The sequence below is a fragment of the Microtus oregoni genome, unplaced genomic scaffold, assembly GCF_018167655.1.
Source record: "Microtus oregoni isolate MIOR12 unplaced genomic scaffold, Mior012 000021F_ref0000039, whole genome shotgun sequence".
Taxonomy (NCBI): Eukaryota; Metazoa; Chordata; class Mammalia; order Rodentia; family Cricetidae; genus Microtus; species Microtus oregoni.
The window spans coordinates 6,070,889-6,087,180 of record NW_024543080.1 but is presented as its reverse complement, the minus strand read 5'-3'; the positions used below and the strand labels follow the sequence as shown (position 1 = coordinate 6,087,180).

At 41.9% G+C, this 16,292-nt stretch overlaps 1 protein-coding gene across 3 annotated transcripts in view; it reads right to left on the bottom strand.

The window, feature by feature from the left end:
- Cdkl2 (cyclin dependent kinase like 2) overlaps positions 1–16,292 on the bottom strand; it is a 38,378-nt gene that overhangs the window by 10,001 nt on the left and 12,085 nt on the right. For all 3 annotated transcript variants that reach the window (XM_041671505.1, XM_041671507.1, XM_041671504.1), the window contains 9 exons: positions 11,950–12,128; positions 10,540–10,652; positions 9,755–9,900; positions 9,295–9,383; positions 6,779–6,908; positions 3,812–4,110; positions 2,788–2,881; positions 896–1,019; positions 415–521 (listed from right to left, as the gene is read on the bottom strand). In XM_041671505.1, coding sequence (XP_041527439.1) covers positions 415–521; positions 896–1,019; positions 2,788–2,881; positions 3,812–4,110; positions 6,779–6,908; positions 9,295–9,383; positions 9,755–9,900; positions 10,540–10,652; positions 11,950–12,128 — 1,281 coding nt within the window. The remainder of the gene's footprint in view (positions 1–414; positions 522–895; positions 1,020–2,787; positions 2,882–3,811; positions 4,111–6,778; positions 6,909–9,294; positions 9,384–9,754; positions 9,901–10,539; positions 10,653–11,949; positions 12,129–16,292) is intronic.

The following is a 16,292-nucleotide window of genomic DNA, read 5'->3' as shown; positions in this document are numbered from 1 at the left end:
TTTTGTTTTTTTGAGACAGGATTTCTGGCTGTCCTGGAACTAACTTTGTAAATCAGACTGGCCTTAAACTCACTGAGACTCACCTGCCTCTACTTCCCAAGTGCTGGGATTAGAGGTGTGTGCCACCAATCCCTGGCAGTATGTGATGTTTTTATTTGTTTGCAAATTGTTTATAATAAAGTTTATTAAAAAGTTTTTAAAGATAAAGACCCCATCTCACAAACTGAAGAATGAATTACCTCAATCCATAAGTGTTGCAGTAAATGTGTATGTAATAAAGTTCTATGTGTAATGAACTTATAAACAAAACAGAACCCATAGAAAAACCTGCCAAATTCCTAAGAGCAAATTCCCTCTACAGCACATTAAATCTGAGAGAGACCTCAGCTGTATCTACGATGAGCATTTCTGTACCTGGTGTAAGGCAATACTGGAAGCATGCAGGTCAATAGCAGCCAGGGAGGGAATTCGAGATTCTGAAAGAGATTTGTTCTCCTTCTTTATTAGCCTAGAATTTCGAGCTAGATAAGAAAGAATCAAAAACATAATAAAAAAAATTAGGCACTATTAGTTTTAGTTTTTCATTTTGTTTTGTTTTGTTTGAGACAAGGTTTCTCTGTGTAACAGTCCTGGTTGTCCTGGAACTAGCTCTTGTAGACCAGGCTGGCCTTGAACTCACAGAGATCTTCCTGCCTCTGCTTCCCAAGTTCTGGAATTAAAGGCATACACCACCACCATCTGGCAGTTTTCTACATAAGCACTATACTATAGATGAGTAGACACATTAGCCTACGTAAGTATGCACATTACTACACATTTTTAACATTGTTAGCTTAGCTTACAATTTAGCAACATAAACAAAAGGGCTGAAAAGAGTAGAAGCTCATAAACATACCTAAGCCTTCTAAAGCTCTCAGTTCCGGGAGATGATTATAGTTTAGTTCAGGCAGTCGCACGTCTGCTTTGGAATACTCCTTCCTTTTCTTACTTGCCTGAAGGAGGTACTTTTCACTAGAGACCTGATTATCAGAATGATTAGCACACATCAGCTTTGAGGTAAGCTAGGCTTTCATTCTCTTGTAACTACTATATTCATATACTCAGATGTGTGATTTCAAGGGCTGAAATAATAAAACTTTAAGGACATTACTGACACAGAAAACAGTTTCACCAGTCAATTTATCAAACTTGCTAACAAGTACAAAAACTGATTGTTCTCTCTTCTTTTCTCCTCTTTGCCAATCTTCAGTGGAAGCCCCAACAAGCAACAGGCAGCAGAGGATGGGCCTGCCATCCTGGTTCTTTAACCAGCAGGGTCAGTTTTACAACACCGTCTGGGCTTTTCAGCAAACAACTGCAGTTCTTTACCTTAATTGTGACCAGTTGGTCTTCATATACATTATCCAACCCCAAGTTTACTGTCTCGGTATAATCTTGTTACTCAGCTTTTGATACCCATACCGCGGACCCTCTCAAGCAGCTTAACAGGCTAAGCATCTTGTAATTGATGAGATGGATCAGTGAGGAAAACAAAAGTTCAAATTACTGAGCTAGAAGCTAACCTTCCATTGCAAAGAGATAGACAATACATTTATATAACACACAGAGGGTATTGGGCATACACAGTGGAGGAGAATTAGGTAAGGAGAGAGTGTAGACAGTGATAGAGGACTAGATTCCATATTAAAATGAGTTCAATAATAAAGAAGTTCTCAAGATCTTCTTTATGGACTAAGAGGACAAAAAGCATCTGTTGGATAGTCTAGGGGAATAATATTGTAAAGGAGAAACAGTAAGTGTAGAAGCCCAAAGGCATGGGTATATCTGGCCATCATATAAAAGTAAAAAGGAAATCTCGAGTTGGAACTGATGGAGGAACATAACAGACAGAGATAGAATACAGGGCTAGGGACTTGATTCAGGCAAAAATACCTAGAAGGACTTTGGCCTTTACACAGAGAATAGAGGCCAATAGTTTTAATCAGAACGAAAAGGTGGACTACTTGGTATGGTCGTGGCTGAGAGCAACGAAGCTCCTTCCCACAATATCTCTGAAGCATATACATGCTTCTCACATTCAAATCTGCCACCATGCTTGGCTTGTTGCTCAGTTGATTGTTTGGTTTTTCAAGACAGGGTGTGTGTGTGTGTGTGTGTGTGTGTGTGTGTGTGTGTGTGTGTGTATGTGTGCGCGCGAGCGCGCATGCAGCCCTGGCTGTCCTGGAACTAGCTCTTGTAGATCAGGGAGGCCTCAAACTCACAGAGATATGCCTGCCTTTGTTTCCAAAGTTCTGGTAGATTAAAGGGATGTGCCACTACCGCCCAGCCTGCCACCATGTTTTCGCCTTGCTGGTCTACTAGACCATGAGTGCCATAAAGATTGGGTCAACTCAGTTCCAGTGTCTTATATACAATAGAATGATCATAGATGGCTCTTAAGTGATTATATAAAATATGTTCACTAAAAATCCAGTAAGATAATAAGACAAAGTATCTTCTTGTTTGCTCTTTAAAAAGAACTCAACTACAAGCATTAGGTTAAGAAAATGTATTTATATTGCTGAAAATAAATGAGATTTAATCTTAGAGAATCTTTCATTAAGACTTAAAAAATTTATTTAAACAACCTGAATTTCAAATTACAGCTGTCATAGGATGGTATTGTATAATTCAGATTTTACTCTGTGTCTCCAAATAAATTCTTAATTCTTCGTTCTCATGCTTAGACCAGTGCAGGTCTGGAGGTGACGAGTGCTTGTTCTTTGGCTGCTGAGAACAGTTACTTACGGATGTGGTCACATTCATGTTATAGATCCCTGATGGGGAAGGCTGGCTAGCTTTAACAAATGGATTACAGTATTTCTTAGTTTTCTCATCCACTCTGTAACAGATTGTAAAGTTAGAATCATTAATAATTATTTTATTCAAACACAAAATCAATGACATCAAGCTAAAAGATAGGCAATTTAATACCTATTCTCAAGTACACAACGCACAGAAGTCTGATCAAATATCCTGTCTCTTATGACATTGCTCAGGCTTCCCACAGCTGCCCCTTTCAGGAACAAGCCCAAAGGAGCATCTTATGACACCACATGCTCACCACCATTCCACGCAGCAGCAGCCACCCAACACCAATTAGTCCTCTTATTACAGCTATAGATTCTCTGTATCATAAACAACAGTAAAATCATACTTTCTTAGGACTTAGGTAAATTCTTTCCTTTTTTCCTAGTAAACTATAATAATTTTTATCACAAGATCATGATGGAGGAAGGTCATTGGCTAACAAAGGAACTGCCCTGGCCCATTTTATTGGTTAGAGGATAGGTGGGAGGAGTAAACAGAACAGAACTCTGGGAGGAAGAGGAAGTGAGCTCAGACTCCACAGCTCTGCTCTCCGGAGCAGACGCCTCAGCAGAGACGCCATGCCCTGCTCCCGGGCAGACACACGCCATGAAGCTCCGACCCAGGATGGACTAGGCTAGAATCTCCCCGGTAAGCGCACCTTGGGGTGCCATATACAGATGATTAGAAATGGGCTAAATTAATATGTGAGAATTAGCCTAGAAGAGAATGGGCCAAGTAGTGATTAAATGAATACAGTTTGTGTGTTGTTATTTCGGGGCATAAGCTAGCCGAGCAGGCGGCCGGGGTGCTGGGAACGCAGCCCCGCCGCTCTTATTACTACAAGATCATCATATTTAAACAGCTACTTTATAAGTAGAAATTGCAGTCAGAATTCTGTCAGTAAAATCATGTGAACAAATTAGCAAGCTTTTTTTTTTTTTGTCTCATCTCCCGTTCATACCTGTAACTCTGAACTCCAGGAATAGTCCCCATCCCAGCATTGATGCCAGGAGCAACTGCAGAAAGATTGTGTGTGAGTGGAGGAATCGCCATGCCTGGGTTTCTTGGGTGGTCAATGCTGACATTACTGCAGTCTCTGAGGCTTGTGGAAGGCAAGCCTTTGATGTGGCTTGTCCCGTTGTCATGGATACAGCCTGCATTTGAAGCTCTACCTCCTTTTTCAGTTTTCTCACCATCAATTTTTGATCCTTTTATTTTAAGCACTTTAGAATCCTTCATTTTGGGATCAGCATTAGTATCCTGAACATTGATAAAGATATTAAAAATTTAATAATCTGACAAGAAACTTCACACCCTTATTCTACCTACGGAATTAAAATCAAGATTCTTATTCAAATAGTTATTGTGATAATACAAGAATATTTATTTGAGCCGGGCGGTGGTGGCGCACGCCTTTAATCCCAGCATTCGGGAGGCGGAGGCAGGTGGATCTCTGTGAGTTCGAGGCCAGCCTGGTCTACAAGAGCTAGTTCCAGGACAGGAACCAAAAGCTACGGAGAAACCCTGTCTCGAAAAATCCAAAAAAAAAAAAAAAAAAAAAAAAGAAGGGGCTGGAGAGATGGCTCAGCGGTTAAGAGCACTGACTGCTCTTCCAGAGGACCCGGGTTCGATTCCCAGCACCCACATGGCAGCTCACAACTGTCTGAAAATGCAGTTCCATGAGATCTGATACCTTCACACCAACAAACATAATAAAGTTAAGTAAATAAATAAAAAAAATAAAAAAAAGAAACTATTCTTCAGTTCATATTGGATTAAAGGTATTTTCTACTAAATGTTTAAAAAAAGAATATTTATTTGATGCATTATCAACTTGATAGGTAGGTAGGTAGGTAGGTAGGTAGATAGATGATAGATGACAGACAGACAGATGCTGGATAGACAGAGAGATGACAGATAGATGGTAGATAGATGGTAGAGAGACAGAGAGAGGCAGACCTGTGGCTGTGCGTATACATTTCAGTAGGGAGGAAAACATGGAAGATGAATAGAGATTGCTGCTTTTGGCTCTTACATATTCAAAGTCAGAGAGCATAAACTTGAAAACTCTTCTTTTGTTTCACTTGATAATACTAGAAACCTTATTGTTTTTGTTTTTGGTTTGGTTTTTTTTGTTGTTGTTGTTGTTTGTTTGTTTTTCAAGACAGGGTTTCTTTGTAGCTTTGGAGCCTTTCCTGGAACTAGCTCTTATAGATCAGGCTGGCCTCGAACTCAGAGATCCACCTGCCTCTGCCTCCCGAGTACTGGGATTAAAGGTATGCACCACAACTGCCCAACCTGAAAAGTAAACTTTTAACTATCAGAATCACAAATTTAAAATGTTATAAAAATTCTGAAAATAATATTTTCATTTTCTATTATTAAAGAAGGAAAACAGACTAAGTTGGGAGATGTGTTTGCAAACCAGTGTTGTATGGGCATGGACGGAGATGCCCAGAGTTCTTGGATGCATGTGTGGATCTGAAACTCTCTACAAAGACTGCATCTACAGTAAAGATTTTGCAGACTGACTCTGGATAAGAAACTGTGACTGTGTAGAGACAGATGTAGGTCTGAAGACATAATTACCTTGGATTATCTTAGTCCCTTTAATAGCATTTAAATTCTGTAGTTGAGCCAGCTTCCTCAAGACTATCAAGTAAACTCTTAGATTGTATTGATGAGCACAGTGGACCTCTGGCCTCTACCAAAACCCAAAGGCTGTAAACTAACATGTGAAAAGAGCAGAAAGACTTCCTGCTGTAGTCTACCTACCTAAGACCTACCAGTGTGTTTAGTAACCTTTGTTCCATGGCTATAAAGTTCTCACAGCAAAGCATGTCATTCAGGATAACTAAAAGTCATGTTCCAGAGGCATGGTAACTCATCCTTGGCCCAGAATACGCCATTTCCTTATGTTGACAAGTCATTATTTTATGTGAGGTGACTTTCTAAGAACACTACTGTACTTTCTAGTACTACTGAGCATTTAAAACAGAATATGTTAAGGGTTTTATTTAAGGTAGTGTCTACAGGAAAGAAATGATCTTTTTGCTTGTTTGGCTTTTCAACCAGTTTGAAAGTTAACAATTTGCCCAGTGTTTTAAAACTTTAAAATCTTCATTATTGCGTGGAAGAGACGGATGGCTCAGAGGTTAAGGGCACTTTCTGCTCTGCAGAAAACAAAGGTTTGCTTCTCGGCACCCACATGATGGCTCTCAAACCATCTGAAATTCCAGTTCTAGAGGAGCCAATGCCCTCTTCTGACCCCACAGGTACCAAGCCTGTATGTGCTTCACATACATATAAGCTAAACACTCACATATAAAATAAAGTGACTACATCTAATTTTTAAAAACTTAAATCTTCTGCCAGGTGGTGGTGACACACACCATTAATCCCAGCACCGGAAGGCAGAGGCAGTGGATCTCTGAGTTTGAGGCCAGTCTTATCTACAGAGCAAGTTCTTTTTTTTTTTAATATTTATTTATTTATTATGTATACAATATTCTGTCTGTATGCCTGCAGGCCAGAAGAGGGCACCAGACCCCATTACAGATGGTTGTGGGCCACCACGTGGTTGCTGGGAATTGAACTCAGGACCTTTGGAAGGGCAGGCAATGCTCTTAACCTCTGAGCCATTTCTCCAGCCCCTACAGAGCAAGTTCTAGGACAGGTTCCAAAAGATAGCCTGTCTTGACAAACAAACAAAATTAAATCAGCATTTTCCTCCATAAATTTTTTTTTTTCGAGACAGGGTTTCTCTGTGGTTTTGGAGCCTGTCCTGGAACTAGCTCTTGTAGACCAGGCTGGTCTCGAACTCACAGAGATCCGCCTGCCTCTGCCTCCCAAGTGCTGGGATTAAAGGCGTGCGCCACCACCGCCCGTCTTCCTCCATAAATTTAAACCTTAAAATATGAACACTTACCTGGACCACAAGCGTCTTTCTTTCTTCACCTAAGGTATCATCTTTTTCTTTCTTTCTGTTTTGAGATTTTTTGGGTAAAGAATTATTCCTGGCATCTTTCTCTATTTTTAACTGCAATTCTTGAGAAAACCTATATAAAAGTACATGTCTCAATTAAAATAAAATTATATGAGAAAGATAATCCTAGAAAAAAAATCAAGATAATAATTTAAGATTCAGTGTTAACCTAATCCATTTTATTTAAAATGAAAAAAAAAATCACATTCCATATGAACAGTTTCTTAAAAGCCTTTGGGTGTGGAAGAGTCTTTCAGGAGTCTTAGCATGAGAATGTCTGGACCACCCTAAACACTGGTCCTGATGGTGGCAAACAATGTGGATGAGGCTGCTGGCATCCCACCAAGAACTGAGACACCTGCACTGACCCAGGCTAGCACTCCTGTGCTCCTCACAGCCACACAGAGTGTTTGTGGGGGGGGGGGTCACTTATGGATGCTCACAATAAAGCAGTGAAAGGGTTAATTTTATTAAACGAAACGAACCCGTGAACACCTCTCTTCAGATTCTGTGCGATGAGAAGAGAGACTCCTACGGTCTGTAGTGGCTGACTAAAGAGCAGGTGAATGACTGGCTACCCGAGCACAGGTCACGCCACACAAGTTTCCATGTACTATTTACACTTGAAAGACTAACTGAAAAGCCATGCTTATTTAGAAGGGTATGTAGCAGACATTTTGTTTTGAAAATGAACAAGGTGAGCTAATCATTGCAAGGAAAGAAACTGATAATATTTCTGTAAACAATAAAATTCAAACTTTCATGTAAGAAATTACAAATCTATTAACTTGGGATCTTAGAGGTCTTCCCATAATTCAAAAGTTTTCTGATAAAATGGAGCATAATTTTTGATATTATATTATGACATACCAACATTTTTAAAGTTCACATAATTCAGTGTTGCCAATGTGCTTCAAATGATGAAAGTATGTCATAAAAGTATGCACAGATAAAACATGAATTCAGAAGATCAGACAAAAATGGATTTTATTCAACAGAGGAGGAAAAGTCATTGGCATAGTTTAAATTTCACAACGCAACCAGTCCTTTAGAAAGCACTACAGAGGACTGGAGAGATGGCTCAACAGTCAGAGTGCTTGCTGCTTTTCCCAAAACATACTCAATTCCCATTACCCACACCACGTGGCTAACAACTGCCAATAGCTTCAGCTCCACAGCATCTAACACAATCTTCTGCATCTATGGGCACACACACATAACAGACAAAGGCACACATACACAGACATACATACATACAAACAAATAAACATAAGGTCAATTTTAAATAAAGGAACTACTACAGCTGAGCTGGGCATTGAGTCATACACCTATATGTCATACACCTATAAATTCCAGCACACAGGAGGAGGGAGGCCAAGGCAGGAGAATACTGACTTTGGGAGGAACCTAGGCTACATAGTGAGTTTCAGATCAGCCAGAAGTACAGTGTAAGACCCTTCCTTGAATAATAAAAACAAGAAAGGGACCAAGGGAAAGAAGGAGGATAGGAGGAAGAAAAGGAAGAAAGAGGAAGAAGGTAACAATGCCAGCTTTTGGTATAATATTAAAGTTTGACATAGAATCAAAGAATACTAAATTATCTCAAAAGACTATTAAAACACTTTTCTAGAGATACATTTGTTTTGTCCAACTAAAATAACATACTATGGTGTTCACTAATGACTACAGAAGCAAATATAAGAATCCAGATATCATCTATTAAGCTAGATTTTTAAAGAGATTTGTAAAATGATGAAGCTTTAGGGCTGGAAAGATAACTCAGCAGCTAAGAATGCACTGTGGGCTGGAGAGATGGCTCAGAGGTTAAGAGCAATGACTACCCTGCAGAGGACCTGAGTTTGGTTCCCAGAACCCATGTTGGAAACCATGCCTTTGACTCCAATTCTAAGGATCTGCCGCCCTCTTCTGGCCCCCAAGAGCACATCCATTCATGTGCACACACACAATTCAGATATACATGCAAAGACATAAAAATATACATTTATGTTGTGCATATATAACAGATAAACAGCTCTGTCACAGTCACTCTTCTCCTGGTTCTTGTTCAGTCAGCTGAGCCAAGGCTAACATCTGGAGCAGCACTGGGAACCATGCCAGCAGCACTGGACCAGGTGTGGCATGAGTCTGCCAGCAACAGGAGATGGCAACTGCGCAGATGCAGCAACATAATAATTAGTGAGCAGAATGGTGGGTGCCATCTCAGAAGACAGAAGAAGAAATGCGAAGAGACTGTTTCATGAAAATCTGCAGCTCCAGGCACACAGGAAACCACCCCTTAGGAATTACGCTACCACTACGGGTGAATGGAGTAGAACACAGAAAACTGATGTCCTGCGAGGGTGGCGGTAACAAATGCAACACTGAGACTGTGAAGGAGACTTCCCTGTGACCCTGCTCCTATGGCCTGCAGAGCAGAGGCCGGCACTATGGTACCGTACCTCTCAGCAAATCCATCCATCTGAAAGAAATCATGTTGTAGAAGGTCAGCACAGAAGGGCCTTTTGTCCGGGTCAATATGCAAGCATTTCTGAAAAATCAAGAACATATGCAAGTCTTCTTCAAGAACAGCTGTCTACTTTTAGATTTCTTCTTTCTACCCAATGAACAGAAAACAGCACAAATCACAACAGTGACCATCAGTGGTTGATATGTCACAAACGAGACCCAGCATTCAGTGTCTGCAGGTGTAAATAAATACACAAATTCTTAAGAAGCGGTCTGTCCAAGGAACAAATTTAAAATCATTTGAGGAAACTGTTGACCTAAAAGATCAAGTAGGGAAGGAGAATGGGAGGGAGGGAGGGAGGGAGGGAGGGAGGGAGGGAGGGAAGCACATGTGCGAACCAAATCTCCACACTATACACATTTCCTAGCACAAAGAAGGAAAAGAACAATTACCTTTGCTAGATTTATTACAACTTCAGGGAGCTTGGGATAGCGGCACTCCAAGGGTTCTGTTTCTGTGTCTTTGATCTCAGGCAATCTTACTCCAGCAAACACGGGGTTTTTATAAAACAGCTCCTGGTGTCTTGGAATTAAATTACCTGGGGAAAAACCCAGCACCCATCTTCGTCAGTAATAGTCGACAGAAATGGAGAAGAGATGGTGATGTAGGGAAGCAGTGAAAGCAGTCAGCTGACAGTGGGACTCTGTGTGCAAGATCAGCCTAGACAGACCTGCTACTGTAAAGACAGAGAGACTCTGTGTGCAAGATCAGCCTAGACAGACGTGCTACTGTAAAGACAGAGAGACTCTGCGTGCAAGATCAGCCTAGACAGACCTGCTACTGTAAAGACAGAGAGACTCTGCGTGCAAGATCAATCTAGACAGGGGCTGGAGAGATGGCTCAGAGGTTAAGAGCATTGCCTGCTCTTCCAAAGGTCCTGAGTTCAATTCCCAGCAACCACATGGTGGCTCACAACCATCTGCAATGGGGTCTGGTGCCCTCTTCTGGCCTGCAGGCATACACACAGACAGAATATTGTATACATAATAAATAAATATTTTTTTTTTAAAAAAAGATCAATCTAGACAGACCTGCTACTGTAAAGACAGAGGGATTCTGCATGTGCAAGATCAGCCTAGACAGACAGACCTGCTACTGTAAAGGCCTTAAAAGCCACCACTGCCCGGCATAAATAAGCATCATCTGTAAAATTTGAATCACAGATGTACACTCTTACCTAAACATGTCATGATATGGTGTAGCTGATCAATATCAGATTCTCCCGGAAATAGGGGCTGCCCCATGAGCATTTCAATGACCAGACAACCAATGGCCCAGACATCAACAGCCCTGGAAAAAAAGTGAGGTGATGTAAGACGTGGCATCCTGACACCTTCCCCATGCCTGCATCTTCTTGGCACGGAGAGGCACAAAAGTAAACCTTGTCACTTAAAGTCATTTCTCTATAAGAATTCAAACCCTCTATTTTAATATGTAAGACACCTAGAAGCTTCAACCATCTGCTATTAAGAGAGAAAGATCCTGAAAAGCCACACTGGCTATGTGTCCTTTATTCTGAAAATAAGGCTCTGCAGTGCCGCTGAGCGCCTGTGCTCCCTCCATCCCTTCAGCACTCACTCTAACAAGGCTCTCAGTGTAGTTCTCAGGATGCTAAACAAAGCACAGCAGAGAAAAGAGGTGGTCACTGACAACAGAGTAACCATTAGTCAGAACTAAAATAACATGCCAGCATAGAGCCAGCGACTCTGAAGTTGCCCAGTCACGGCTGAATTACAAAATATTACAAAAATTATAACAGTGAAATAAAATGAAAACCCAGTAGTTCAAAAAAGATTACTGGATGTCTAATGTCGTCAAAAATTATAGAAAATGTTTTAGGAAAATGTCTGCCAAAAGTAAAATTTATAGTCTTTCCCTCTTATAAAGACAACTTACATTTTGAAAATCTTTTTTTTAAAAAAAGTTTTTTTTTCCTTGGTTTTTCGAGACAGGGTTTCTCTGTAGCTTTGGAACCTGTTCAGGAACTAGCTCTTGTAGATCAGTCTGGCCTTGAACTCACAGAGATCCACCAGCCTTTGCCTCCCAAGTGCTGGGGTGAAAGGTGTGCGCTGCCCCGCCCTACTTAACTGTTAATTAAACTAAGTGCGCGTGATGAGGGCGTGTACATAAGCGCAGGTGCCCAAGGAGAGTAGAGGCATCATTCCTGCCGTTGGAGCTGCAGGCAGTTGTGAGCCACCAGAATGGGTGCTGGAAACTCAGGTGCCCTCTGTGCTTGCTGGACCATCCCTCCAAACACTAACAAATACATTTCTTTCTGACCATTCAAATAACTCAGTTTCCCTTTAAAGTAAGTATATCCACCTCAGGTTATATCACTAGCTTTTTCTGGCATCCTGTAAAGTAAAACCAGGATCTCTCACTGCAGCAGGCAAGGGCTCCACTGAGCTACCCAGCCCTCAAAGGAAATTTTTAAAAGAACTTCCAAAGAGAATGTACTAGGGATTGTTACAAACCACTCACTAAAAATTGAATCCAGGCCTGCCTTTCAGTGTTAAGTGGGTCATTCATTACAGACACATCCCACTCTTGAAGACTCTGCATCTGCGCCCTCATTCCTGACTCTTACTTGCCATACTTGACGTCACCAACCAGCAGTTCTGGAGCTCGGTACCACCGGGTGGCCACGTAGTCAGTGTAAACCTCCCCAGGAGCAGCCAACGTCCGTGCAAATCCAAAGTCGCATAGCTTCACAACACCAGACTGAGAGACTAGTATGTTCTCGGGCTTTATGTCTCTGTGTATGATCTAAGACAAAACACACACAGAACATAAAATATGTTAAGAAATTAATGGGGGGGCAGTGCCTGCCATGAGCAGGGCATCACTGCTGTTCCTCTCAGAGCACAGCACAAGGGAGGCAACAGAGAACATCCATGCTGCAAGCATTAGCTAAACCAGCAAAGATATTAAATAAAATACGTATCATTAACCATCAAATCAACTTTCAGTCAATTACTACTGTCAAGACCAAGAAATAAACATGTTGTTGAAGACTAGAGGTCGTCAAGGAAAATTTTTATGGAAGAGATAAGCTTTATGATAGATTTTTTAATATTGTAATATGTTAGCAACCACTTGGCCACGCATGTGTCAGGCACTACATGAAGTTTTACACACTTTAACTGATTTTAACACACAACCCCCTGAAATGGGTGCTGTGATAGTTTCCACTTACAGAGGGCTGGGAATAGGCAGTAGAGGTATAGGAGTGTAAGGAGAAAGCAGGATACAGAAACATAACCTAGGAGAATTTGAGAGTGGAGTAGGAAAAAACAGTGTGACCTCAGGAAATGCTACTGCTTTGATGGAACTCATAAATTAGAGTGAGGTCCGTTCTCTCATCAAAAATGAACGTTTCTTTTTCATTACTGGTTTGCATCAGAACACCACTAATTCAAAGACAAAATGGGAAAGAAAAAGACTCATAGAAACATTGCCATTGCTGGACGTGCCGAGTCAGCCAAGCCTCCAGGACTGGCCATCCGATCTACGGATGTGGTGGAATTGGCAAACAAACCAAGAAAAAGTTTAAGAAGGAGGCTGCCGAGCAGGAGAAGGCTCCTTCAAGTGCACCTGCGTCTGGGGCAAACTGAAAGCTGCATGAGAGCTGCAGTAACTACTGCCATCTCCCTGCAGAAGTCCGAGACCAGCAAATACAGTGTGACTATCATTGGTGGCCTAGGACACAGAGATTTAATCAATACCGTGATTACAGGCCAAGCTCATGCTGACAGTGTTATCCTGATTGTTACGGCTGATGTTGGTGAACTTGAAACTGCTATCTCTAAGAATGGGCAGACCATTGAGCATGCCCTTCTGGCTTAAACATTGGGCATCAATCAGCTAATTGTTGGTGTCAACAAAATAGATTCCATTGAGCCACCCCATAGCCAGAAGAGATGGGAAGTAATGTTAAGGAAATCAGCACCTACATTAAGAAAATTGGCTAGGGAGTAGGAATTATATATGCAGTGGGGGAGGGGTGTGAATTAAGACCATGACAGGGAAACCCACAGAGACAGCTGACCTGAGCTTGTGGGAGCTCACAGACAGACTCCAGCTAGGGAGTTGGCATGGGACCGGCCTGGACTCTCTACATGTGGGTGATAGTTACATAGCTTGGTCTGTGGGGCCCCTAGCAGTGGGACCAGAGTCTGACCCTGGCACATGAGCTGGCTTTTTGAAACCTATTCATAGCCTATGATAGGATGCCTAATTCAACCTTGATGGGGGGGCTTGGTCCTTCCTCAACTTGATATGCCATGCTTTGTTGACTCCCATGGGAGGCCTGCCCCTTTCTGAGGAGTGGATGGGGGTATAGAAAGGAAGTGGAGAGAGGGAATGGGAGGAGAGGAGGGAGGGGAAACTGGTTGGTATATAAAATAAATGTAAAGATTAATTTTAAAAAAGAAAATTGGCTACAACCCTGACCAGTAGCATTTGTACCAATTTCTGGTTGGAATGGTAATGACGTGCTGAGCCAAGCGCTATAATACACCTTAGCTCAAGGGACAGAATGGCACCCAGAAGGATGGCAGTGCCAGTGGGACCACTGATGGCAGCTTTGCAACTGGCCCTCCAGGATGTCTATGATATTGGTGGCACGGTTACTGTCCCTGTGGGCCAAAGGAAGACTGGTATTCCCAAACCTGCAGGATGGTTACCTTTGCTTCAATGTCACAACAGAAACACGGTCTGTTGATATGACAAGGAGACTTTGAGTGTTCTCTTCCTGAGAACAGTGTGAGCTTCAATGTCAAGCATGTGTTTGTCAAATATGTTAGACGCACCAATGGAAGCAGCTGGCTTCACGGCTCAGGCGATTATCCTGGACCCCCGGGTCAAATGAGCCCTATACCCCTGCACTGCACTGTCATACAGTTCTCACAGCTTACAGCTTGCGGAGTTTAAAGAAGAGTGATTGCCGTTCTGGCAGGAAGCTGGAAGATAGCGCTAACTTCATGAAATGCCTAAGGAAAGGAGCATGGTGTTTGTTTTTTTTCTGTTGTTTGTGTTTTTTGATTTGGGGGGGTTATTGTTTTTATTGAACCATATTTTTTTCCACTCTCCTTCCTTCCTCTCCTCTCCCCTTCTATCCTTGCTCATGCAAAAGGAGTGTGTTTTACGGACCATTTTGTGCTTGTGCATGTGTGAGTGTGCACACATGTGACAGTTTTATTTATTTATTTATTTATTTTTTTGGTTTTTCGAGACAGGGTTTCTCTGTGGCTTTGGAGCCTGTCCTGGAACTAGCTCTTGTAGACCAGGCTGGTCTTGAACTCACAGAGATCCGCTTGCCTCTGCCTCTCGAGTGCTGTGATTAAAGGTGTGCGCCACCATCGCCCGGCTTTTGTTTTTTTTTTTTTTCATGTGACAGTTTTAATGAAAACAACTTGACAAAAATCTGTGACAGAATTTTGAGACCCGTTTTAAAATGAGAATTTTAAACCAGTGGCTCTCAACCTTCCCGGCGCTGGAGCCCTTTAATGCACTTTATCATGTGCCTCACCATAAAATGATTTTCATTGCTACTTCATAACTGTAACTTTACAGTTGTGACTCATAATGTAAATATCTGTGGTTTTTGATGGTTTTCGGAGACTCCTATGAAAGGGTCATTCAACCCCCAAGGGGTTGAGAACTGCAGGCTGAAAAACCACTTAAACAAAACAAGTTTAGCCGGGCGGTGGTGGCGCACGCCTGTAATCCCAGCACTCGGGAGGCAGAGGCAGGTGGATCTCTGTGAGTTCGAGGCCAGCCTGGTCTACAGAGCTAGTTCCAGGACAGGCTCCAAAACCACAGAGAAACCTTGTCTCGGAAAAAAAAAAAAAAACAAGTTTAATGAGAGAAAACAAAAAGCTTTTGTATAGATACAGAAATGCTCTAAATGTGGAGGCAGTCAATATTAAAATATTAAACCCTGTACCTTGAAGACAGGCTGCATGGTTAAATATAGGCTGATCAGTCATAAGGATATAAAAAATAAAGGGACAGAAATGCATGTATAAGCAGAATACACTTTCTTCAACAGAAAGCAAGACAATGGAAGCAGAGGCAGATGGATCTGAATTCAAGGCCAGCCTGGTCTACAGAGTGAGTTCCAGTACAGCCAGAGCTACACAGAGATATCCTGTCTCCAAAAGATAGAGAGAGACAGAGAGAGAGAGAGAGAGAGAGAGAGAGAGAGACAGACAGACAGACAGACAGACAGACAGAGACAGAGAGGGGAGAGAGAGAGCAAGCCAGCTAATGATGTCACCATATGCTAACTTCCTTGGTCATCCTACTCTTAGGACAGGATGAACATAGAGTGCACTCACCCAAAACTAAGCATTTCAGACTCACTGGGAAGAAACTGGGTTTTCTCTTTGTTTTTAATTATTTATTTTAATTTTTTGAAACTGTAAGTATATAGTTTCCCTCTTACTTTTCATCCCTTCAGTCTCTACATTACATTCCTATTCCTCCTTGCTATTAAATTTGGGGCCCCTTAATCATGGTTGGTGTTATATAAAAATGTATTTCTAAATACAACCTATTTAGTCTGTAGTTTTTTAGAGCTGGCCATTTGGTACTGGAGAGGTTATCTTTTAATTAGAAGGATTTATCAAAGTGAGTCTTGACTATCAACTTGAAGGGACAAACCTTTGGCTGTGTCCATGAGGTCAGTTTCAGAGACATTTAACTGAAGTGAGACCTATCCTGAACGTGGGGGACACCATTCCATGGGCTGGGGTCCTGGGCTGAGTCAAAGGGACAAGCAGGCTGAGCACCAGCTTCACTGACTGCCACGCAATGCGACCAGCTGCCTCCCTTCCTGCCACCATGACTTCCCTGTCATGATGGATTGTACTCTCAAATGTGTACCAGATCAGCCCAGCCTTCCTTAAGTTGCTTTGATCAGAGATT